Source organism: Acomys minous (assembly GCF_964271855.1).
Source record: "Acomys minous genome assembly, chromosome: 18".
Lineage (NCBI taxonomy): Eukaryota > Metazoa > Chordata > Mammalia > Rodentia > Muridae > Acomys > Acomys minous.
Window position 1 is genome coordinate 61856379 of NC_140501.1, and position 25769 is coordinate 61882147.

Here is a 25769-nt window from a genome sequence, read left to right on the forward strand (position 1 = left end):
TGCCTCAAAAACTAAGGTGGAGAGCAATACATGCACACACTCAGACACGTGAGCTCACAGACAACTGAACTCTGTCCACTGTACGCTCACAAGAATGCCAATCTTAGCCGGGCGTGGTGGCGCACGCCTTTAATCTCAGCACTCGGGAGGCAGAGGCAGGCGGATTGCTGTGAGTTCAAGGGTAGCCTGGTCTACCAAGTGAGTCCAGGACAGTCAAAGCTACACAGAGAAACCCTGTCTCAAACAAACAAACAAACAAACAAACAAACAAAAAACCCAACAATAAAAAAAATAATGCCAATATTACTTGATTAGCCATAGTCTAACTGGTCTATTCAGGTAATGGGTAGGGATATCAGCCAAGAATGACCTACTTAAAAGTCACTGGTTTATAGAAGTATTTTGCAATAGACGATCACCTACAGCATTCTTCTCAGGTCAGTGTGCTGGCCATGAGAAGGAAGAAGGTTTGCCTTGCCTGGTCTTGCTATTTGAAGTATGGTATCCAGTAGGCAGGACTTCCTGTCCCCATGGCAGTGTCGAACCGCTCTGTACTTGTGCAATAAAAATGGAGATCACCTCTGTGGGCAAGAGTCCACAAAGATGCTTTCTGGCCTTTCAATGAACTGGAGATTTCACCAACACCATTTTTTCTCTTGATTTAATGGGGGATGAAGAAACAAACTAAATTCCTAAGGTTATTTAAAAATGTATATACTAGTATATAGCTATTGTACTTAAATATAACATTTAATTAAAGGTATAGTGTTTAATCTGTACCATGCATGTAACACAGTCCCTTTAAAATTTGTGTGTGTGTGTGTGTTGCTGTTGTTGTTTTGTTTTGTTTTGTTGTGAGATTCACTTAAACCCAACATAACTCAAACACCAGGTCAATGCAGGTGACAAAAATTTATCGTAATCAAGCTGCTACTGATCGATCAACGTCTCAGAAGAGACTCACAAACTGAAACTATGACCCTGAAGGGACATTGTACAGCATATTTAAAGGATGAAACCGTGAATCCAGGGGGGACTAGGTGGGCTGTAGCACTTACTATGCAGTCATATTCTGATGTAAGGGGTTGAGCAAAGGGGTTTTCATCAATCAGGATAAGAGGAGGTTTCTGGGTCTGGGAACATGAGCTTAACTGACCCTTCCAGGAGGATGGACATGTGGTCCTTGAAATGGCTGGGCTGAGACAATTGTCTCCTTATCTTGTAGTTGTCCCTGAGATGGCTGGACTCAGACAACCGTTTCCCTACAACAGAAGCTGTTCAGCCATCGGGAGGTCCCCAGGTCCCCTAGGGCCTGAGACTCTTTATTTATTTTCACCCTGTGAGTAAATGGAGATTGAAAACGAAATGGTAGTACTTAAAATACATTTCTTTTGTTTGTTCCCAACAGATTTTTTTTTTTGAGACAGGGCTTCTCTGTGTAGCCCTGGCTGTCCTAGAATTCGCTCTGTAGACCAGGCTGGGCTCGAACCCAGAGATCTGGCTCCCCAGCGCTGGGGAGTTAAAGGCGCATAACCTCTGCCCGGCTACTTCTTATTGTATCTTTTTTATTTAGAATCTCAGACATCACATGACTCTGAACCCAAGCCAAGGAGTGATAAAATGTGTGAACAGGAACAGGCACAGAATAAAACCATTCTTAAATTCTCAGCACTCCTTATATTATCACCTGGTAAGATTTATTTCATTGGGATAGTTTCGGGGTTTTTTTTCCCCCATAAAATTGAATCCAAAACAGAAAAGGAGAGGAGGAATGGGAGTGCATGCCCGTGACGTACCCGGCTGTGGATCGGAGGTGGAGCAGGAGGAGGGAGGTGTGGGCACAGGTATACTCGTTTGTGGTTTGGGGACAAAGTCTCACTCTGCAGCTCAGGCAGGCCTGGACCTTATGACAATTCTCCTGCTTCAAACCCACCCCCGTTCCCCACCCCCACCCCAACCCCCAGTGCTGGAATGACAGGCACCAGCTACCACATCTGGCTCCAAGTGTCTGGTTCTTGACTTCTGTTGTTCCTGCTGTAGGTCGAGTCTCTAGCCTAGACTAACCTTGAACTCCCAATGCCAAACCCACTGGGGGGTTGAATGACCCTTTCACAGGGGTCACATATCAGATCTCCTGCATATCAGATGTTTGCATTACAGTTCATAACAGTAGCAAAATTACAGTTATGAAGTTGCAACAAACTAATTGTATGGCTGCGGGGGGTGGGGGGGAGGGCTGCAGGGGGGGGGTGCGTCACCACAACATGAGGGACTGTATTAAAGAGTCTCCGAGTTTAGAAAGGGTGAGAACTCCCGCCATAGGCAGTGACCCACGCCTTGACCTCCCGCCATAGGCAGTGACCCACGCCTTGACCTTCTGGTCCTCCTGACTCCACCTCACCAAGCTGGGATTACAGGGGTGTGTGTGTGTGTGTGTGTGTGTGTGTGTGTGTGTGTGTGTGTCCCTGATTGTGCAGTGCTGTGGATCAAACCCAGGGCCTCGGCATGCTAGGCAAACACACTACAAGATGAGCTACATCCCCAGGCCTCAGAAGCTAGGTTCTTTATATAAAGGTATCCAGAGCCAAGCATCCTGGCACATGCACATAATTCCAGCCCATGGGAGACTGCTGAGGCAGGAGGATAACTACGAGTTCCAGGCCACCATGAACTACGATATGAGACATTGTCTCAAAAGAACAAAACGGGAGCCAGCTGTGGTGGCACATGCCTTTAATCCCAGCACTCTGGAGGCGGAGGCAAGCTGATCTCTGTGAGTTCAAGGCCAGCCTGGGCTACGTATAATGAGTTCCAGGACAGCCAGGGCTACGTAAAGAGACCCTGTCTCAAAACCAAACAAAACAAAGTGGAAAGAAGAGAGTGAGAGACAGACGTATTTGGGTTAAGGTTGGTTTGTTGTTGTTGTTGTTTTCTTTCAGTTAAACTCATTATAATCAGTATTAACAATTCTTTCAATACTTACAGATCCCTAAATAAAATCCTTTCTCTTGAGCTTTTTGTCTTTCTTCACATCTTTGTCATCAATCCATGGATCCTCACCATGGTAAATACTCACAGCAGATGGCATGACATAAGAGGGCAGATGTGTTCAGTAAAGAACAGTAAGTTAGCCAGGTTATGGTGGCACACACTTTTAATGCCAGTGCTTGAGAGGCAGAGGAAGGTGAATCTACAGAGTGAGTTCCAGGACAGCCAGGTTTACACAGAGAAACCCTGTCTTGGGGGAAAAAAAATTCTGCTACAAGTTTGGGATATTCTAACATCCTTTAAAATATCATGTGCAGGCACCAGGCTCAGTGGTGTGCATGTCTGTAATCACTCGGAGAGGCAGAAGCAGGCACATCTCTGTGAGTTCAAGGCCAGCCTGAACTACGAAGCGAGTCCAGGACAGCTACACAGAGAAATCCTGCCTTGGAAAAACAAAAACACCTGATGGGCCTCCTAGTCTTCTGCCACACATGTCTTCAGCGCGATGCCCAAGTCCAAGCAAGACAAGAAAGCTTCCCTGACAAAAACAGCCAAGAGAGGCTTGGAACGGAAGCAGAACTTGATAGAAGAGCTTCGGAAATGTGTGGACACACCTTCATCTTCCCTGTGGCCTCATGAGGAACAGCAAGCTGAAGAGCATCCGGGATGCACAGAAGCACAGGCGGATGCTCTTTGGCAAAAACAAGGCAGTGGTGGTGGCAATTACAAAGACAACCTGCGTCAGGTCAGCAGGAAGTTGAGAGGTGAAGTTGGCCTCCTTTCTGCCAACCTCAGGAGGTGAATGAGTGCTTCACAGAGTATACAGAAATGGGTTTTGCTCGAGCTGGGAACAAAGCAACTTTAACTGTGAGCCTGGGCCCAGGGCTCCTGAAGTAGTTCCCTCCTCCCATGGAGCCACAGCTGAGGCAGCTGGGCCTGCCCACTGCCCTCAAGAAAGGCGTGGTGACCCTGCTCTCTGACTCTGAAGTATGCAAGGAAGGTGACGTGCTGACCCCGAGTCCTGGAGCTTTTTGGGTATGAGATGGCTGAATTCAAAGTGACCATCAAACACATGTGGGACGCCCAGTAGGGAAGATTCCAGCAGATGGACAATAGCCTGCCTGAGAGCGCACCTGAGTCTGAGGGAGAATCTGAGGAGGAGGATGACAGCTGACTCTAGGACTCGGGACTGAGGCCTTCCAGCAAGTTCTTCATCTCCACTGGGCCACCCAGGAGTGCTGTCACCCTTCCGGAGGGGGCAGTTATTTATTTTGTTATGAATAAACACAAGGGAGGGTGCTAGGGAGCGACTTTGTTTCTATAAAGAATAAAATTTTTGTCCACAGGGTGTTCCCTGTAAAAACAAACAAACAAACAAAAATCGTATGCAGGCATTGTGCATTTCCAGTCAGGGAGGAAGAGAGCAGGTGTAGCTTGGTGATTACCACTAGGCTGTCATGAACAGGACCCTACAATCTGTCCCAACACACACACACACACACACACACACACACACACACACACACACACACACCAAGGAGGGGAAATCTCTCTTCCTGTGTCTGCATTACACTGCAAATCTCAGGCCCATTCTAAGATTTCTTAATACCTAAAAGATTTCTTTCCCTTACAGAACATTTTGTTAAGACTCTTTTGGGCCAGTTAGAGAGTATTATATTAGGCAAGGTTCACGTGTAACTCTCCACTTTCCTCCTATCTCGACAAAACTCTTACTTAAATTAAAATGTATTTATTTATTTGTGCCAAAACATATCTGTTGGCATATTTACTTACACTACTTAATTTGGGTTTGTAGATATAAGAACCACCCTTCTGCACCCCAATCCCTTTCAATACCCCAACACCAGGTAGGAGAAACAGAAGGTTAGTAGGGTGTTGAGCATTAGACTACTTCTAGGGACATAGAGTTCCCTGAGGCAAGCCCAATCTCCCCTGTCAGAAATCTCCAGTAGTTCAGCAAACCAGTATTAGAAAATGCAGCAGCAGGATGAACCAGAAGCAACAGGGGGAGCAGCAGCCGCCCCGGGCCCTCTGCAGCTGGTGAAGATCATGTCCCTGCTAGTGCAGGAGACAATCATAGTTAACAGCTGTGAAAGAACTAAATCAATTATAGCAAGTGGTCAGTGTTCAAACTGCTAGTGAGTAAAGTGTATAAATAGATCCCCTGAACAGGCTTCCAGAACAACAGTTTTATTTTCTTAAGATAAGAAAATGAAAGTGTTTTCCTGTAACTATTAGTATTATAGGACAGTCCGGAAATGGCACCTCCCCCAGGAAAGAATTTCTTCATTGCCTACCACCTCTATCCTGGCTTTCACATCCGGGAAGGACTTACCTTAACCGATTTGTTCTGAAGGGCACAGCTCAGGGACAACCAGAGAGAAAAAGGTGCAGAGAGCTAGGTGGATGATGTCACACCTGGGGATACCACCTCCTAGTACCCGGTACCTAGTACAGCTAAAAGAACGATCTGAAATAATTAGGAGTATACACATGCCTAAAAAGGTTGTCCTTGTGGGCGATGTTAGTTTTAATGACATCAACCCCGCTTTTTTTTAAACTTTGCATTTTATTTATTTTGTTTGTTTGTTTGTTTTTCTTGAGACAGGGTTTCTCTGTGTTCCTGGCTGTCCTGGAACTCATTCTGTAGACCAGGCTGGCCTCAAACTCACAGTGATCCTCCTGCCTCTGCTTCCTCAGTTCTGGGATCAAAGGGGTGGGGGTGTGTGTGTGTGTGTGTGTGTGTGTGTGTGTGTGTGTGTGTGTGTGTGTGTGAATGTCTTGAGTGGATGTAACAACTGTCAATAAAGTGCTGTTTAGCCAATCAGCTGGGCGAAGGACAGGAAGTGGAAGGCGGGACTTCCTGGAGAAGGGGTGGAGCTGGGAGTTGACAGTTGGAAGACAGCAGACAATTGATGGTTGGGAGTTGGAGGAGAGAAGCCTGAGAAGATCAGCTTGAAAGTGCTTGGGATATATGTAGGTTATAAGGATTAGCGCAGTTTATTTTAGTTTATTGTTAGATTAGTAGCAGTTTAGATTCTGCCCGGCTTAGTGCTTGCAGCTTTGAATTACGTTTCAGTCTCTGTGTAAGTTATTGGCTTCCTAGGCCAAACAGATACAATTTATTGTAACAGGCATTGTGCCACCATCGCCACCTGACTAAGCTTTGCATTTTATAAGATACATCCTAGAGGACCACAGGATAGAGAAATTAATAAATACTTAATGTTCCATATTTCCTGTTAACTTTGTCAGGCTTTTGAACACAATCTGATCACCTAAGTTTCTGTTTGAACTAAAGTTCTTTTAATGTCTAAGTAGAGCTGTCACAGGTGCGCACCAGGTAACCTCTGCTTGCAATCATTGATACTATTTTCAAGCAAGATTGTTAACAGTCTAAACGTGTTGAAGATTCCTGATGCTCCTAAAAACCAAATGCTCAGGGCTGTGCTGCTCTGTCGGCTTCTCTGTGTGTCTGTGACTTGCTTAGTAATCCTCTTATAAAGTCCTGCAGCCATTGTGTGCTGCTATTCTGCTCCAAAAAGGCATTCCTCCCCTGTCCTGCTTAGCCTTCTTCCTGCCACTGTTCCACAACGTGCCCTCAGAGGCTGAGCACTCAACAGATACTCAATATTCCTCGGTCTTTCATAAGGGTCTTGAAGTAAATCCAGCCTACAAGCCTTTTCTTCTAGAATGTTGTAGAACTCCCAGTCCCTAAATCTGGCCAAGAAAAAAAAAAGGCTTTTGACATTCTGTCCTGGAATGTCTGCATGTGTGCAACCTCCCATGTGCACGCACACACCACATGGGATCAGATCAAACAGGAAGGGGCCTCCCTCCTCGTGGGATGACCAAACCAAAACACAATATGAATTAATCAGTGATTTTTGTCAGAGAAAATTGTTCTGAGACATGGAGCTTAACCATCATGGTCAAAATGGAGTCACATGTGGCACTGGTAAGGAACACATGCTCCTGTAAATAATTCCTCACACACCACCAACAACAACAACAACAGGACCTCCATTAAAAATAAATAAAGCCAGGTGTGTGATATCTCATGCTTTTAATCTCAGCACTGGGAAACTGAGGTAGACAGAGCTCTGTGAGTTCCAGGCCAGCCATGGCTACATGGTAAGACTTTGTCCCCAAAAATAATAGTAACAATGGAAACAACAACAACAACAATATATTAGTTATACTTAAAGGAGAAAAGAAAGCTTCCCGCGATGAACATGGCTTCAGGAGTGTATAGCCACGGAGCAGCTCTGCAGACGATACGGGAAGGGGCTCTTCGGAATAGAGAGACCAGCATACCACCCATGGGGCCACTCAGAGAGAGGGGACTAGCAACACACCAAACACTGCGACAACCAGCAACATGGCAGGAAGTAATGCACACTTCTCAATAACTCTCAGTACTGACAGTCTCAATTCCCTGACCAGAACCACAGACTAACAGATTGGATTAGGGGGCAGGAACCATCCCTTTGCTGTCTCTAAGAAACACCTCACCCCAAAAGACAGATGCCGTCTTAGAGTGGAAGGACGGGAGATGCATCCAAGCAAATGGAAGGGGACACAAGGAGGACTCACTTCCAGCATCTGACAAAGTAGGTTTCAGAGATTAAAAAAAATAAAGGCCTCTTCATACCACTTGGTGAGCCACACATCAAGAGCACATTATAATTCTAACATAAGCTCAGCAAACACAGGTGTCCCTAACTTCCAAATACTACAGCAGGTAAAGCCACAGAATAACTTCAGCAGTAAAGGTGGGTGACTTGAACATGCCACTTTCATCAGTCAGCAGGTCGCCAAGGCAAAAAATAAAAATAAAAAACCATTGGTCAAATGGCCTTAATACATACTACAGAACATTCCACCCAAACACTGCAGAATACAACAATTTTTTTTTTTGCTTTCAGCAGATCACAGACTTTCCCTAATTGAGGTCATATATTAGAACATGAGGCAAATCTCAACAAATAAGGGGAAACTGGGATAATTTCTATATTCTGTCTCTTCCAAACGAAATAACACTTCAAATCCACAGCAAGAGAAACTTCTGAATACTAGTGGAGATTAAACTACACACTAATAAGTCAGGGCTCAGTGGTTCACATCTTTAATCCCAATACTCAGGAGGCAGAGGCAGGTGGATCTCTGCAAGTTCCACAACAGCCGAAGCCACACAGAGAAATATCGTTTTGGAAAAAGCCAATGGATAAATTACACACTACTAAATGATGAATAGATCACTGAAGAATAAAGAAATAAAACATTGTTTAAATCAAATCAAAGTGAAAATGCAATATACTCAAACCTGGTACGGAACATGGTGAAATCATGGAGGAAAAGTTCATAGCTCTAAGTGCCACATTATCTAATCAGAGAGATCTTATCTCAGTTACTGTTCTGTGGTTATAAAATTACCTGATAAAAGCAACCTAGAGGGAAAGGGTTTATTCTGATGGGCCATGTCAGAGGGATAGAGTCCACCACGGGGAAGAAGATATGGCAACAGTCAAGGAAGGCATAGAGGCAGGAGCAGGGAGCTGGCTGATCACATTGCAACCACACTCAGGAGGAAGAGAAAGCAAAGGAGATGCTGGCTTAGCCCAGGGGAAGCCAAGGAAGGTGGGGAACCCAGTGGTCAGAGTGTGGAAGTAATTGCTGGTCTGTCAAGGTCACTATGAACAATGGGTAGAAACAAGGGTATTTAGAAGCATGGCCTCATAGGACACCAGCACCAGAAGAGCCAAGTGTGCATCCCAGGCTTCCTCCAAGGAATCCAATATGCTAGCATCCCAAAGGAGGTACCATAAACCTCAGAGGAAAGGGAACTAGAAATCTCCCATCTGAGGACTGCGGGACAGCCCATCTGTGCTGATTCCTGGCGCAGGATGAGAAGGGACTTTGCTGCCCACATGACTTCACAGTAGCCTGGTACTCACACAGATTTGCACCCTGACACCATATTGCCAGTTGGGCAAAATACTCCGAAGCTGAGACTTGGGTTTCAGGTATCTATAAACCAGGAGAGGTGCCTGCAAGTCCTCACAGAGGGAGCCAGATTTATTCCCCATCTCCGAGAAGCCACCAGCAAGCAGCTCCAGGCAAGTCTGAAAATTGTATTTTTCTTTAACTTTACACAGCTCTCGGGTACACTCATCCTATGTACCCCAAGTGAGAATAAACAGGAGACCTACAAAGACTTCTGACTTGATATGTATGTATGTATGTATGTATGTATGTATGTATGTATGTATGTATATTCATATATGTCCAGTTAATCCAACAATGGTTGCCTATAAACAAAAGTTCCAAGATGTTTATTCCCCGAGACTGACCGAGATTGCTGTCATGGTCTTCAGTAGATGCCAGAATCCTGAAGAAGTGGCCTCTAATGCAGCGGTTCTCAACCTTCCTAACACTGCCACCATTTAATACAGTTCCTCATCTTGTGGTAATGCCCAACCATAAAATTATCTTCCTTCCTACTCCATTACTGTGACTTTGCTACTGTTACAGATTGTAATGCAAATATCTGGTATTTCTGATAGTCTTGGGTGACCCCTGTGAAAGGGTCATTAGCCTCAAAGGGACTACAATCCAAAGCTTCAGAACCGCAACTCTAATGCCAGTCGCAAGACACGCTTGTTAGCAAGGGTGAAAGAAAGCAGGCAAAAAGACGCACTTCCTTCTGTCACGCCTTTGATATAAGCTTTCAGCAGACAGTCTGCCAAGAAAAGAGCTGGGTCTTTCCACCTCCAAAGAGCTGGGTAAAGGGATTGCTTTCCCACCTCAGAGATCCAGATGAAAAGAGGAACTTCTACTTCAAATGATTAAACAAACAAACAAACAAAAATCCTCAAAAGAATGCCAAGACATTTTAGACTTTTAGTTCATTCGAGATGTAGTCAAGTTGCCAGTAATCACAATATTAACTTTGCACAATATCATATCACATTATGTCATGCTTAATGACCACATGAAACAATAACCAGGACATAATTACACCTAAAGTGGTGTAGCTATCCTAGGTAGCATGGCCAGTGAGTTATATATTTAACCAGCTCACAACAATGCCTAGCATGATGTAACTATCCCTCGTACAACTGAATATGCATTATAAATTTAGGATAGGTGACAATGTGCTTTGACAGACAATCTTTTAGTATCTGCAACTTAAAGATTTATATAAGCTTTGATATTCTCTCTCTCTCTCTCCCTCCCTCCTTCCCTCCCTCCCTCCCTCTCTCTCTCTCTCTCTCTCTCTCTCTCTCTCTCTCTCTCTCTTTCTCTCTCTTTCGTTTTTCGAGACAGGGTTTCTCTGTGTAGCCTTGGCTGTCCTAGACTCCCTTTGTAGACCAGGCTGGCCTCGAACTCACAGCCATCTGCCTGCCTCTGCCTCCCAAGTGATGGGATTAAAGGCATGGGCCACCACGCTGCTGTCTGTGGACACAGAGGCTGCCCTTGTAGTATAGGACACAGTGTCAGGAGTCTGGAGGAGACAGAAGGCAAAGGGCTGGTGCCAGGTCACCTAGGAATGACCCCCACCAGTAAGTACTACATCCCCTGCCCGCCTGTACTTATGATCCCCAACAGTAGTGACAAGGATAAGAGAGGAGGAACAGGAGGAGGAGGAGGACAAGACAATTACTGCATAGAAATTTATTTAATTTCAAATTTTTCTTCTTTGATGAGGTAGAGAAAGATGAGTACACCTACAACGATGTATGATTCTGAGGTTTTTAGAGGAAAAGCAAGGACTCCTGTCTTTTTTGTTTTTGTTTTTCAAGACAGGATTTTCTCTGTAGCCTTGGCTGTCATGGACTTGCTCTGTAGACCAGGGTGGCCTTGATGTCACATCGATCAGCCTGCCTCTGCCTCCCTGAGTCTTGAGATTAAAGGCGTGCGCCACCACTCTTGGCTTCTACTTGTCCTCATGAAGGACCTGGGTTGGCATCAGAAGATGACCACGACTGCTGTGGGCTGGCGTCTGTAGGGACAGAGGCAGGAAGTAGGGGTAGAACCATCAAGGGATAGCTGGGGCTCCAGGGCTCCCATCTGGGAACCAGCGAATCCTCCGTGGACACCGTTGGTGGCACCTTCCCTTGAGGCTCTCCAGAAGGCGCAGGGATGCCGTAACCACAAGGCTGGCACACAGAAGATGGCAACTCCATGGGAGGTTGAGGGTACGTGGGAAGCTGGGGGTTACCAGCCCCATCATAGGGAGGATCTGAGAGGAGAAGAAACAGAGATCATATGTAGAGGAATGTTAACTCAGAACATGGCTGCTCTGGCAAGAGATCACATCCAAAGATCTAGGCCTGTGTGATCTGGCTGGAGTACAAACATGTCCAGGAAACAGAGGCAAACAGATCTGAGTTCAAGGCCAGCCTGGTATAGAGCAAATATTAGGTAAAGAAAAGCTTAGGCCCAGGTGTGCTGGTGCATGCCTTTAATGCCAAACAAAGGAAAGTGAGTTTGTAGAAGGGAGCACCCATGTTTGCAAGTGATGTCTAATTGAGTGGCAGAAAAAGTGACTCAATAGAGATTTGACAGGCTAGGATATGCCCAACTCTCATGAGAGGAGAGATGAAAGGGAAGCTACGTAAGAAGCAGTTTTGCAGAGAAAGGAGGAAGTTTTACCAGGACAGTAATAGAGAGATGAGTTGCAGAGAGAGAACTCGACTGAAGATGGAAAGAGCCAGAAAATGAGAAGGAACCAGAAGATTAGAAAAGATTGCTGGATCCAGGCATGGTGGTGTACAGGAGGCAGAGACAGGCGGATCGCTGTGAGTTCAAGGCCAGCCTGGTCTACAAAGTGAGTCTAGAACAGCCAAGGCTACACAGAGAAACCCTGTTTCAAAACCTCCCCTGCCCCCCCCAAAAAAAAGAAAGAAAGAAAAGGAAAGATTGCTGGAGTTAGTTTGAGGCCAAGCAGAGCAATTCCTGGCCGAAAGAGAAGCCAGATTAAAGAAGTCAGCTGAGAGAAGACTTTGAGCCAGAACACTGAGTTGAACCAGCCAGAGCTCAGAAAGAACAAGCAAGGGTGAGCTTATTAAGCAGTAAGTCTCTAGAAGCTTCCAAGACTAGGCCTACATTAGCAGACAGAGGCAGTCAGCCTCCCCGACGACATTCAGCCAGGAGAACGAAGTTCCTTTTACATGTGGCGCTCCATGTGGTTGGTAAGAAAATCCAACGTGACTGAAGAAGAAGAAAGCCCACCAACAAGCAGAGGACATCTGACAGAAAGCTGCAGAGAAGAGATTCACCTGAGGTCACCTCCAGAGGAAGATTCAGTTCTTAGAATTTGGCTAGATGCCCAGAGAGACTCGAGCAATCTCAGAGCAGTGGAATCATCGAGCCAGAGCAAAGAAGACGCAGGAGCCTCTCAGACAGTGACACAGGAAGCCATGCCAAAAGATCATTTTAATTATACAGACAGACTTTTCCTGCATTAAAAATGGGGAACTCCTTAAGAACAAGGGTAGGAGTTGAGGGGATAGAAACGTTACTTGAAAAAGTCATTGAAGTATTCATTGAAATTATGACCACTGGAGTAAACCTCTTTCTACTGTCAACTGCAGTCTTTACATTTTTCCTCTCATAAACGGTTGAAAAAATATCTATACAACAAGAAAATGTAGCTATGATAATGCAAAGGCTTGAGAAACAAGGGACAGAGGAACTAAGAGAGCAGTAAATGCTTGATTATGAACTTAATGAATTTGACAGTGAAGGGAGGCAGCCCATTGACAACAGGTAAGAAGCCTGGCTCAGCTGGGCAGTGATGGTGCACTTCTTTAATCCCAGCACTCGGAAAGGCAGATGTCTGCGAGTTCAAAGCCACCCTGGTCTACAGAGAAAGTTCCAGGACAGCCAGGACTACACAGAGAAATCCTATCTTGAAAAATCAAAAATAAGGGCTGGAGAGATGGCTCAGTCGTTAAGAGCCCTGGCTGCTCTTCCAGAGGTCCTGAGTTCAATTCCCAGCACCCACATGGCAGCTCACAACTGTCTGTAACTCCAGTTCCAGAAGATCTGACACCCTATCACAGACATACATGCAGGCCAAACACCAAGGCAAATAAATGAATAAATAAATAAGAAAAATCAAGAAGAAGAAGAAGGAGGAGGAGGAGGAGGAGGAGGAAGAAGAGGAGGAGGAGGAGGAGGAGGAGGAGGAGGAAGAAGAAGAAGAAGAAGAAGAAGAAGAGGAAACAGCAGCGGCCTGGCTCACTGGAATGGAGCTGGAATGCGACTGCCTAAATGTCTAGTTTATGTGTGTATTCATAAAGGCCTAATTGTACCTTGATAAACAGAAAGAGGAAATAAGATTAGCTGAAAGATATTGGATAATAGAACAAAAAAACTACTGAATTAAATCAACCTCTACTGTTTAAAGATGTTTTAACATCAGAATGGAACTCAGGGAATATGTTATGTTGGGAAAGAGGTTTTGTCTATGGGTTGCATCAAAATTGATAAAGATCCAATACAAATAAAAGAAGCTCCCAAAACTGGGTATGGTGGAACACACCCTTAACCCCAGCACTAAAAGAGTCAAGAGGCAGGCAGATCTCTGTGAGTTAGAGGCTAACCTGGTCTACAGCCAGGACATCCAAGGCTACACAGAGAAACCCTGTTTCGGGGAAAGAGGGAGGGGGGGCTTCCAAATGAAAGTCGTGACTCAAGGAAATGGTACAGAAAGGAGATCCCTCTGCATGGAGACAGCTAAACAAACCAGCTGAAGAGGGACACATAGTTCATTAGACTGGCAGACTGGAAAACCGTGGTGCTGAAATAGGCTGTTGCTGAAGGACAGATGATCAGGACTGCAGTTATGGAGGACCATCGCATCAGTGGCCCAGTGGATCTTCATAAGGACATTTGGGCTGTTAAGACTGTGGGATTGATAATTGTTTCTGGCTGGAATATAAACACACCTTTGATCCAGGAGACAGAGGCAAACAGATCTGCGTGCAAGGCCAGCCTGGTAAAGAAAAGCTTAGGCCCAGGCATAGTGGTACATGCCTTTAATCCCAAACAACAGAGGTAAAGTTAGTTTGTAGAAGGAAGCACCCATGCTTGAAAGTGATGTCTCATTGAGTGGCAGAAAAAGAAAGTGACTAATCAGAGAGGATTTGACAGAAAAGGATATGCCGAACTCTCATGAGAAGAGAGAGGAAAGGAAAGCTACTTGGGAGGCAATTTTACCAGCACAGTAATAGAGAGATGGGTCACAGAAATTGAACTCTGGTGAAGACTGAACAAGCAAGAGAATGAGAAAGAGCCAGTTAAGATTAGAGCAGATCGCTGAGTTAGTTTGAGGCCAAGCAGAGCAATTCTGGGCAAATTTAGAGAGAAGCCAGATTAAATGAGTTGACTGTGAGAGGAGTTTGAGGCAGAACAGCTGAGTTGAACCAGCCAGAAAGAACAAGGAAGGGTGAGCTGCCTAAGCAGGAAGTGTCAGAGGCTGAAACATTCTAGGCCTGGGTTGGATTGTTTGCAGCCTACAGGCTCCAGGACTAGGCCTAGGCCAGCAGGAGGCAGTAAGCCTCCCAGACAACAGCTGAGCCAGGAGAATAAAAGTTCCTTTTACAGTCATAAGCATGGCACCCTCCCTCTCCCTGAATCAGGCTAAGTAACCTGCTGGCCTGTTTGTCATAGTCAACTATGTCCGAGTCCAAATCCCATTCCCTTAGGGTGACAGTAAAAAGACTCAGAGAGAGGCCAGACTTTCCTGCTATGTGCTATAAAGGCCTGTGGGAAACGGGCTGCCCTCCACTGTGTGCTCTGCTCTGTGCTCATGAAGGACAGGCCAGCTGATGCCACTCTCTAGAGGACCTCAACAGTCTACCCAGAAGACACTCACCTGGCACTTGGCTTCTCGGGTCCCTGGGGCCCAGGATCCTGTACAGGGCCTCTGCATAAGGAGAGAACAAGGGTTCGATCCCTGGTCTCTCGTTACAGAGAGTCTTGTGCAGATTCTGCATGGTGAGCAGCAGCTCCAAACAGCTTTTACCACTCTTCCTCAGGCCCCGCTGACCGAGGCGCTGGCAAATCAGTCTGGTCTTCTTGTGGATCTTCCCGCCTGGGTGGCCGACTTCCTGCTCAACTACTTCCCACTCCTGCAGAAAGACCCTGATTTCAGGATCAGTCCATGGGCCATGGGAAGGACCTGGTAGGGACAGAAGGATGTGATGAGTGTTGTGACATCATGCAGAAGCTCATCTGAACCTTTCTTAGGGACTCTTCCTGCACACTGAGCAGCCAGAAGTGACCTCATGCAGTCACCAGAAGATTATGCCACCAGCTCAGCATCTATACTGCTCTTTTTTGTTTGTTTGCTTTTGTTTTTTGAGACAGGGTTTCTCTGTGTAGGCTTGGCTGTCCTGGACTCACTTTGTAGACCAGGCTGGCCTCAAACTCACAGCGATCCACCTGCCTCTGTCTTCCGAGACCTGGGACTACAGGCGTGTGTCACCAGGCCTGGCCATCCAGCTCTTAGCATGCACAGGGACACTGTAAGTGTCTTCAGTTTTAGAAATAAATCTCAGGATGCAAAGAGATCTCACAGGATAAGTGCTACCCAGGATTGTTGTGCCTACATAGACTCATGACCACCTCTGCCACAGGGAGGCTCTCATAGTTTCTGAAACTTTGGGTCTTCTGTGAGGACAGAGACCTGGCACCACAGAGTGCCAGTCTACCCTTGTCACAGCTGTGGGCATCTGGGGTCTTGCATATACTCACAAGACACAGAATAAAGAAATACATAAGAAGAGTTTGGTTTGAGCACAGACTTGACTCTGCATACCTGAGGCCCTTTGGTCTTCCTGCCTCTGCCTCTGCTGCACGTTGGCTTCTTGGGTGTTTCTGGGTCTTTGGACTTGCTGTGCTTCTCTCTGTGCAGAAATGGATACATAAAATATTAAAACAGTTCTCATGCAATGGGAATCTCTGTCTCTGTGCTGTGCATGGACTCAGGAGCCTGCCTCTTGCATCCAGATGCTGGCTCATTGTCACCTCATGGGAAAGCTTGGTCCTGAAGTTTAACCAGGAAAAACTCCAGTGAGTAGTGTAGGTGCCCTTGATGGAGTGAAAGATAAGAAACAGAAGCACCTCTACTTTCAGAAGACCTCAGCCTCTCTCTCCAGCTCCCCAATCTCCTTACTGTTCTCCATGGGCTAAAAATCCATCTTCAAATCTCATATAATGAACTCCAACTATTCAAGCATACTAAGGGACCAGACGAACTTTGTGAACCAGTATTTCTGCAGCCCATATCACATCACAGGGGTGTTTGGTGGGTGGCCATGATCCCAGCTCTTTCTTAAGAGGCATAAGAAGGCTCAGACTTTTAGGGTCGTTCTTGGCTACATAATGGCTTGTGGGCTAGTCTTGGATCAATAAGGTGCTGCCTTAACAAACTAAAGACAAAAAAAAAAAACCCAAGAACAAGTTTAGTGCTGCCTCTTGTGCCTTTGCAAATTGCAGATGTGTTCCCATTCAGGGCATTTAATGATGTTTTGCCATATACATTCCCTTGGGTGCACAATGAACACGGTACCAGTACATTCCAGGAGGCTTCCTATGAGGACCCGATGACCTCACATCCAAGTGGAGTGGAGAAGCACAACAGAGACACACTCTGAGGCTGTGAGCCTTCTGAGATGAGTTGAAGACAAACAGCACAGCCATCCTCCAGGAAACACAGGAGTAGATCCCCCAACTCACCTGCATTTTTGGCTCCTGAGCTTCCTTTGCTCCACCAATTTGGGAACAAGGATCTGCTGTGTCTTGATGGGCGCAACAGAGTCTGGAGTGTGGACGGAGAGCTGTGCTCACTTCTGCAAGGCTGAGAACCCTGTGGAGAAGCGGCCCTTTATAAATCTCTGGGATGTGAGTGGAGTAGGCCCAGGCTACAGGATGTTAGGGTGGGTCTGCAGAAGGTCAGCCTGAGCTCTTAATCCCATCTCAGGAGGCTGAGGCAGGAGCCAGATTTCTGGACCTCTTGGGCCTGACAATGGAGTCTCAATTGAAATACTCAAGGGATCTAAGTAAAACCAAGGTCAACTAATTTAGGTTTCTTTTTTGAAGCAGGGTTTCTTTACATAGTCCTGGTCATCCTGGAACTCACTAAAATTTAAACCAAACTGTTCAGGACATCCCAGTGATCAGCCTGCCTCTAGCTCTCCCTCCCCAGTGCTGGGATTAAAGGTGTGGTCCTCCATGGCTGGTCAGTTTAATGGTTTAAAACATTTGCCACATATCTTCACTTAGTGTAAACTTTGATTGAAACCCTGAGACATACAGAATTTTTTTTTTAATCCATTAGTTTGTAACTAAGAAACATCTCAAAAACTGTAGCTAAGCCATAATAATTAGGAAAGTGGAGCTTGGGAAGTTCTTCTCCAAGAGGCACAAAGAGAAAAGGGAAGCAGAGGAGGAGACAGGAGAACAGGAGAGCACGGCCTGTGTAGCCTTGGCTGCCCTGGACTCACGTAGAACAGGCTGGCCTCCAACTCACAGAGATCCAGCTGCCTCTGCCTCCCTGAGTGCTGGAATTAAAGGTGTGTGAATTTCTCCATGCGAAGGAGTTAGGGCGTGTCCACTATCAGCACAGCCTTCCAAGGTAGCCAATGTCCCACCAACCCTTTCTTTTCTGACACTGAATTCTAAACTTCATAGCAAGCCTCGATAATTCTTTTGATAACTTCAAATAACTATGCCTGGTGTATTACTCAGAGTCCTCTAGAGTAACAGATCTTATAGGATGGATGAATATATGTATAGGGAAAGGGGATCCATTAGAAGGATTTACAGGCTGTGGTTCAGCTAATCCAAAATGGTGGCCTACAAAGGGAGAGTCCAAAACTCCAGTAGTTTTTTTTTTTATTGCCAAAGGCAGGATGTTTCAGCTGTCCTCAGCAGACACTAGAATTCCAGAAAGTAGGCTCCAATTCCATTTATTAGTAGACTTGCTATCTAGGTGACATCATCCAGGCAATGAGCAAAAGCTTCCTTCTTGCACGTTTTTTTACATAGGCTTCTAGCAGAAAAAGTGAGTCAGGACAGCCAAGGCTACACAGAGGAAGCTTGTCTCGAAAAACAAACAAACAACAACAACAAAGTTGATCTTTCCAGTTCTAGTGAAGCAGAAATCCCTTACAAGTGTGCCATTCGGTTTAGAGTTTTTGATAATTTTAAATGTAATCAAGTTGATAGTCAAGGATAGCCATCACAGTGATCTAGCAAGAATGCATATGTATGTATGTATGTATGTGTATACACACACACACACACACACACACACACACACACACACATTCAAGTAAATAAGTCAAAGAAGTTTTCCTGAATAAAACTCAAATTAGAAGGAAAGAGAAGAAATACAGGAGAATTTGAGGTCCCTTTCAGTTTCACTGATAAAGAAATCTAAGAATGGCACCACGGTGGTGGCGCACACCTTTAATCCCAGCAGAGGCAGGTGGATCTCTGTGAGTTTGAAGCCAGCCTGTTCTACAGAGTGAGTTCCCAGACAGCCAAGGCTAAGCAGAGAAAACTTGTTATGAAACACACACACACACACACACACACACACACACACACACACACACACCATGCTAGAAGGGAAGGAGGCAGTCAGGGGCAAGGACAGTGTTTGAGAAGAGAATAAATTGTCTAATGAAAGATCCCATCAATGGATTCAAAACCCAATGAAATCCATGTCCCCTCATTGCAAGTAAAACACTACATCAAGACTTGCTGTCATGGAGGTACAGACATGAAGGCATGAAGGAGCCATGATGGAGCTGTTTATCTTACTCCTCATTGGTCATCTCTACTTTCTCTGTGTTAGTACATTTTCTTCTTCAAGTCTGCACTATCTAAAGCATCTAAGATCCCATTGTTTAAGTCAGATGTGCCCTCACACCTGCAATCCAGGTGCTGAGCAGGTTGAGGCAGGAGCACCAAGATCTGGCCAAGCTAGGCTACAGAGCAGTCGGGAGATAGCCCAAGCTAACATGCGAGGCGCTGCCTCAAAACCCAGCAGCAACAACAACAACAACAAAAAAGCAGATCCGCCATTTCACCATATGCCAATTTCCTTAATCACAAGCCAATTTTGTACACACATCTTTTCTCTTCCCCCTGCCCCCATTTCTTCCTCTGTGTGTGATGCACATATGTGTGTGCGCACATGTGTGTTTGCATCTGTGATGGGAGTGTGTTCATGTCATCCAGGGCAGGGGCTTAAAGGTGATGTGGAAAATCAGCCACAACGTCTCTTCCCCTTTATTCATGGAGTCATGATCGTTCAGCCAAACCAGGATCTCAGGGTTGTGGCCAGTCTGGCTGGGCAGCTTACTCTGGGGACTTCCACCTTCAGGGGCTGGTGTTACAGGTGACCCATCCTGCTCCCCAGACATGTACATGGTTTCCTGGGGTCCAAACTCCGATCCTGATACTTGCTGAGACATCTCCCCAGCCGACACTGATGATTTCTTCAGGATGGCTGGCTACCTGGGAGGGAGTTGCTCAGGGGAAGGAGATGAAGTCTAGGTTGCATATTATAGAATTGCTCTTCAGGAAGATAGTCCCACATCTCAGCCCCTAAGGACCGTATCTATCTCCAGTCTCAGCTGTGGGATAAGCACTGACCCCAGCTCATATTAACTGGCTTGCATGGATGCTCCTATACAACAAATGGATCCCCAGACACATATAGACTAGTGAGAGACCCCCAAAGGAACCCAAACCCTCGAGAAACACAAAAAATATGAAAATGTGGAAATCCCTTCACTGTTTGTAAGCTTGGCCTCTGTTTTCCAAAACAACGGTGGCTCGTTTACGTGAACAAAGCATGCCATAAAGTGCAGTTGTCATCTATTCTCTACTCCTGAGCACCAGGCAGTTTGTTTTCTGACAAACGGTGGCCTTAGCTCACACCACGTGGTGAAAGACATTCAGCACACGTCCCTGCCTCTAATCACAGCCCATAATCTCGTTTTCACATTTCTCTCTGGCTATCCTGCTTGACCCTGCTGACCGCAGCACTTTTATTGTGCTGCTTAAAAGGGCCAGGGATTGGGCAGAAACAAAAGCAAGGTCTGAGAGTTGTCACACCATGTGCCCGTCCAGCTCTGCCTTCACATGAATAGAAACGAGCTGGAGGCCAGCCAACACCACTTGATGGAAAACTCCGACTTCCACAAAATGTTTTGAAAATGCATCACAGTTAGCCCAGGTTGAGAGGACAAACCGTGTAGTTAAAATAAGCACACAGCTGTCCAACCAGCCTGGGATCCAGGGCTCCTCAGGCCTTTCCTGGGTGATTTAAACATGATAGCCAACCAGTCTCTTTTTTATATATTTTTTATATTTTTAATTTTAATTTATGTGCATTGGTGCGAGGGTGTCAGATCTTGGAGTTACCGACAGTTGTGAGCTGCCATGTGGGTGCTGGGAATTGAACCCAAGTCCTTTGGAAGAGCAGGCAGTGCTCTTAACCACTGAGCCATCTCTCCAGCCCCTGCCAACCAGTCTCTTATGCAGACACTCAGTTCTGCTTCTGGCACAGGGAGTGACCATAGGCACTAGGCTGATGAGTGTGGCAGTACCCACACAGCGTCGCACAGCATAGGTGGTAGCAGGGTTCGATCTGTGAGCAGTCCCTTTGCGCTTCCTGTTTATAACCTGATAGCTGTTCTTGACCTACTTGCTAACTGTGTGACCAGGCTCAGCTCTGTGAGGCAGGAGTGAGATTTGGGGACTTGGTTGTCCAGTACTGGCTGGTAGTAGGGATGTGGAACAGACTAGGCTGAAGAGCAGCCAGTGTGAGGTAGCTTGCCTGGTTCCCACTGTTGCAGTTGTGTTTTGTTTGTTTGGTTGGTTGGCTGGTTTTGTTGTTGCTGCTGTTTGTTCGTTTTTGTTTTGTTTTGCTTTGCTTTTTTCAAGACAAGGTTTCTCTGTGTAGCCTTGGCTGTCCTGAACTTGCTTTGTAGACCAGGCTGGCCTCGAACTCACAGAGATCCACCTGCCTCCGCCTCTGCTGAGTGCTAGGATTAAAGGCGTGTGCCACCATGCCCAGCAACTGCTGCAGATTTTTATGGAGGAGATAGGAGTCAGAATGACCCATCCACGGTGCCTGAGCTCAGTTCGAAAAAGAATAGGTCTCTCATTTTTTCCTTTTACCAGCAAAATTCTCAGGAGCAGCATTGCTTTCTGGTCTGCATTTTCAACTCCATGTTCAGTTGACCCAGGGCCTCTGACATCAATCTCCTGCTTCCTCTAAATGTTCCTCCATGGTCCCCCCCAGTGCTGTACCAAAGGCCATTCGCTTAAATCTTGCCCCTCACTCCTGCCTCTTTAAATACGCTCCTTCTCGGCTCTCACCTTCTTCCAGGTCTTGTCTTTGTGATCGGTTCACCTCTTCTCTCACCTTCCCTAGAGCTTTGCTCGGCTACCCTGATTCCAAACCCCGACATGTCATCCAGAAACCAGACTGAGGGTCCACCTGCCGCAGGCTCTTTCTTCCTCCTCACCACATTCTTGGAGTTGGTGGAAGCTTGTATCGAAACTTAAGTGATGTCAGGCAGTGGGGGCACACACCTTTAATCTCAGAGCTCGGGAGGCAGAGGCGCCTGCCTCTGCCAGCCTGGTCTACAGAGAAAATCCAAGGACAGCCAGGGCTACACAGAGAAACCTTGTCTTAATGAAAAAACAAAAACAAAAACACCAAAACAACAACAACAACAACAAAAACCCTTAAGTGACACTGCTAAGTTTCCATTACTGTGATGTTTCCAAGAGAGTTTAAAAGCGTTGTTTTCACACACCTTCCGAGCGATGTCGGCCTACTGTCACTATGGTCCTGTGACAGCACTGAACATTGTGGTAACAGAATGTGGCAGAAACCTGTTCCACTCCTGCCAGCTAGGAAACTGGGGTCTGCATTTTCCTTTCAAAAGTGTACCCTCAATGACCTGCCTAGATCCCACCTCCCAAAAGTCCCTCCACCTTCCAACAGTACCATGGTCAGGAGAGCAAGCCTTGAGCACAAGCCTGTAATTCCAAGCCTACAGCCTGAAATTCTACCCTCCCCCACTCAGAGTCTTTTCCTGACAGGCCCAGTTCTCTGTTTCTCTCTTTCTCCTTAGTCTTTTACCTGTTCTCTCTCTCTCTCTCTCTCTCTCTCTCTCTCTCTCTCTCTCTGTCTCTCTGTCTCTCTCTCTCCTTCCCTCTGTGAACTGTTCTCTCTTTGGCCTATCTTGAGCACACTGTCCAGGTTCATTTTTTTTTTTTAGTAAAGATTTATTTATTATTATGTATACAGTGTTTTGCCTGCATGTACACCTGCAGGCCAGAAGAGGACATCTGATCACATTGTAGATGATTGTGAGCCACCATGTGGTTGCTGGGAATTGAACTCATGACCTCTGGAAGAATAATCAGTGCTCTTAACCACTGAGCCATCTCTCCAGCCCCCCCCCCACAGGTTCATATTTTAAGGCCCCATTGTGAAGTTACTCACTGACACTTCCCAAGAGGCACTTGGTCCCCAGCTGCTGGTGATGCTTCTTAGGAAGGTTATGGAACATGTAGATGGTGGAGCTGTGTTGGAGGGGGTGGACCACTGGAAGTGAGCTTGGATGCTCTAGCCCAGCCTAGTAGATGCACTCTGACCAGTGGCTACCATCCTCTGCTGCGTGTGGTGCCCACCTTGATGCATGCATCCCCTAGGACTGTGAGCTAGAATAGCTTTCCTTCTTAAGTTACCTCTTACTAGTATTTGGCCACACCACTGAGGGCGAACACAATCGCCTCCCTGAAAGTCACCTGGGAATTCTCAGGAGCCATGGCATGCATCTGAAAGGTTCACCAAAGGTCCATGTGTTCAGAATCTCGGTCTCAGCTTAATGCTATTGGAAAGTGGGGCCTGGGAAAAAGAATCCGGGCCGTTGAAGGGATGATTGGAATGCTGGCCACCGTGAGGGGAGCAGCTTCTTCCTCCACATGCTTCCACCATGATGTACTGTGTCACCCCAAAGTAGTAGAACCCAGTGTCTCTGGACTGACAACTATGACGCAAAATGAACTCTTCCTCTTTTTTAGGGGCTCACTCAGGTATTTTGTCACAGCAGGAGAAAAGAAAGCTGAAAAGACCAAATCTAAGGAGAATAGGAGGAGAAGGAAGAAGAAACCCAGGTCAAAGGCCGAAAGCACTTTCAACAAAAATCATAAAAGAAAATTTCCTCAACCTAAAGAAGGAAATATTTACCAAGGTACAAGAAGTTTACAGAACACCAAATAGACTGGAGCAGGAAAAAAAGTCTCCATGGTACATAATAATCAAAACACTAAATGTATAGGATAAAGAAAGAATATTACAAACTATAATTTAAAAAGACCAAGTAACATACAAAAGTATACCCATTAGAACAACACCTGAATTCTCAATGTAGACTGTAGATGCTAAAGTGCTTAGCCAGGGCCGGAGAGGTGGCTCAAGAGGTTAAGGGCACTGACTGCTCCTCCAGAGGTCCTGAGTTCAATTCCCAGCAACCACAGGGTGGCTCACAGCCATCTATAATGTGTTCTGATGCCCTCTTCTGGTGTGCAGGTGCACATGTAGACAGAGTGCTGTATACATAATAACAAATAAAGAAATATTTAAAAAAATAAAGTGCTTAGACAGATGTTCCACGGACTCTAGGAGACCACAAATACCAGCACAGACTATTATACCCAGCAACACTTTCTATCACAATAGATGGAGAAAATAAGACATTTCATGACTAAGCCATATTTAAGCAATATCTGTCTACAAATCGAGCCCTACAGCAAGGTATGAGAAGGAAAACTCCAACCTAACAGGAATCAATACATATCACTCACTGATATCGCGCAACATCGGTTGTCTCACTTCCTCAATGAAAAGACACGGATTGTGGTGGTTTGTATAGGAATGGCCCTCACTGATTGGCCCATAGGGAGTGGCACTGTTAGGAGGTGTGGCCTTGTTGGAGGAGGTGAGTCACTGCAAGGGCTGGCTCATATGCTCCAGCTAGGTGTAGGACACCCCAAGCACCTCCTCCTCCAGCACCATGTCTGCCTGCATGCTGCCATGTTTCCTGCCATGATGATAGTGGACTAGGCCTCTGAAACTGTAAGAGTTGCCTTTCTCATTAATCTTTTCACATTAATAGACACTCTAACTAAGACACAGAATGGATGTGAAAACAGAATCCATCCTTCTTCTGCATCTAAGAAACACGTCTTAGCATCAAGGACAGGCGTTACCTCAGGGCTAAAGGATGGAAGAACATATTCCTAACAAATAGAGTTAAGAAGCAAGCTGGTTTAGACATTTTAATATCTAACAAAATAGACTCTAAAACAAAAATTAATCAGAAGAGATAGGGAAGGACACTACATACTCAACAAAAGGAGGAAAACACCAAGAGAACATTACAATTCTTAACATCTATGCACCAAACACAAGGGCACTGAAGCTTGTAAAAGAAAACACTACTTCAGTGTCACATATTGCTACTCAAACACTGACAGTGGGAGATCTGACTCTCACCAATAGACAAGTCACCAAGACGCCCCCCACCCCAAACTCTAAACAACTGCTGGAGCTAACAGATGTTACAAACAAAATAGACCTAAAAGATATTCGCAAAACATTTTACCCAAACACAAACAAATAAACCTTCTTCTCAGAACCTCATGGAACTTCTCCAAAATTGACCACATACTTAGATACAAAGCAAGTCTCAACAGATATTAGAAAGCTGAAATAGCATCCACTATATTTGACAACCACGGATTAAAGTTGGCTATCAGAAACAACAGAAAACTGACAAACTCGTGGAAACTGAGCAATTCAATACTGAATGAAAAATGTGTCAAGACAGAAGTTAAGAAATGAATTAAATAGAATTGAATGAAAATGAAAACACAACAAACCCAAGCTTATGGGGAAAAATGAAGGAGGTTCTAAGAGGCAAATTCATAGCACTGAGTGTAAACATGGAAAAAAAGTGAAGAGATCTCATACTAGTAATTTAGTAGCACACCTGAAAGACGGGGGAAGGAGAGGAGGAGGAAGAGGGGGAGGAGAAGAAATAATCACACTCCAAAGGAGTAGACAGAAGGAAATAATCAAACTCAAGGATAAAATCAATAAAATAGAGACACAAAGACAATACAAAAAAATATAAAGAATCATCCAGGTGGGGTGGCACACACTTTTAATCCCAGTACCCAGGGAGGCAGAGGCAGGCAGACCACTGTGAGTTCGAGGCCACCCTGGACTTCCAAATGAGTCCTGGACAGCCAAGTCTACATAGAGAAACCTTGTCTAAAAAAAAAAAAAAGAAGAAGAAGAAGAAGAAGAAGAAGAAGAAGAAGAAAGAAAGAAAGAAAAAGAAAAGAAAAAGCCTAAACTTATTTAACACAGAATTCTACCAGACATTCAAAGATCAGTTAACACAAGCACTCCTCAAATTATTCTACAAAACAGAAGCAGAAGGACCATTTCCCAGCTGATTATATTAGGGTCACAGTGATCCTGATACCCAAGCCACATAAAGATCCAACAAAGAAAAAGAATTACAAGCCAATTTCTCTTATTAAACATAGATGTAAAAATACTCAGTAATAAATTACTTGTAAATTGAATCCAAGAACACATCAAAAAGATCATCCATCATAATCAAAGAAATACAGGGATG

At 45.4% G+C, this 25769-nt stretch overlaps 2 protein-coding genes and 1 pseudogene across 3 annotated transcripts in view; 2 read left to right on the forward strand and 1 right to left on the reverse strand.

Annotated features, from left to right (window-relative positions):
* The window catches only part of LOC311588926 (uncharacterized protein MSANTD5), a 179315-nt gene that overhangs the window by 8257 nt on the left and 145289 nt on the right, over nt 1-25769 (forward strand). The window lies entirely within an intron of this gene.
* LOC311589330 (mRNA turnover protein 4 homolog) lies at nt 3456-4162 on the forward strand (annotated as a pseudogene). The gene has a single exon. The product of its transcript is annotated as an mRNA turnover protein 4 homolog (transcript).
* Nucleotides 10859-17020, reverse strand: LOC311588923 (uncharacterized protein MSANTD5). Its single transcript, XM_084767022.1, has 4 exons — nt 16762-17020; nt 15842-15929; nt 14897-15202; nt 10859-11254 (listed from the first exon to the last, which is right to left on the reverse strand). Exons 1-4 carry the CDS (start codon nt 16765-16767, stop codon nt 10959-10961), a joined length of 696 nt encoding a protein of 231 aa, XP_084623148.1. The 5' UTR covers nt 16768-17020; the 3' UTR covers nt 10859-10958.

Bases quoted from the DNA above. Each gene is read 5' to 3' on its own strand.
- LOC311588923 (XM_084767022.1), bottom strand. The intron at 15,203-15,841 runs GTATGCAGAGTC...TGTCCCTACCAG, and splicing joins GGAAGACCAAAGGGCCTCAG to GTCCTTCCCATGGCCCATGG. The intron at 11,255-14,896 runs GTGAGTGTCTTC...TTCTCCTCTCAG, and splicing joins CCCGAGAAGCCAAGTGCCAG to ATCCTCCCTATGATGGGGCT.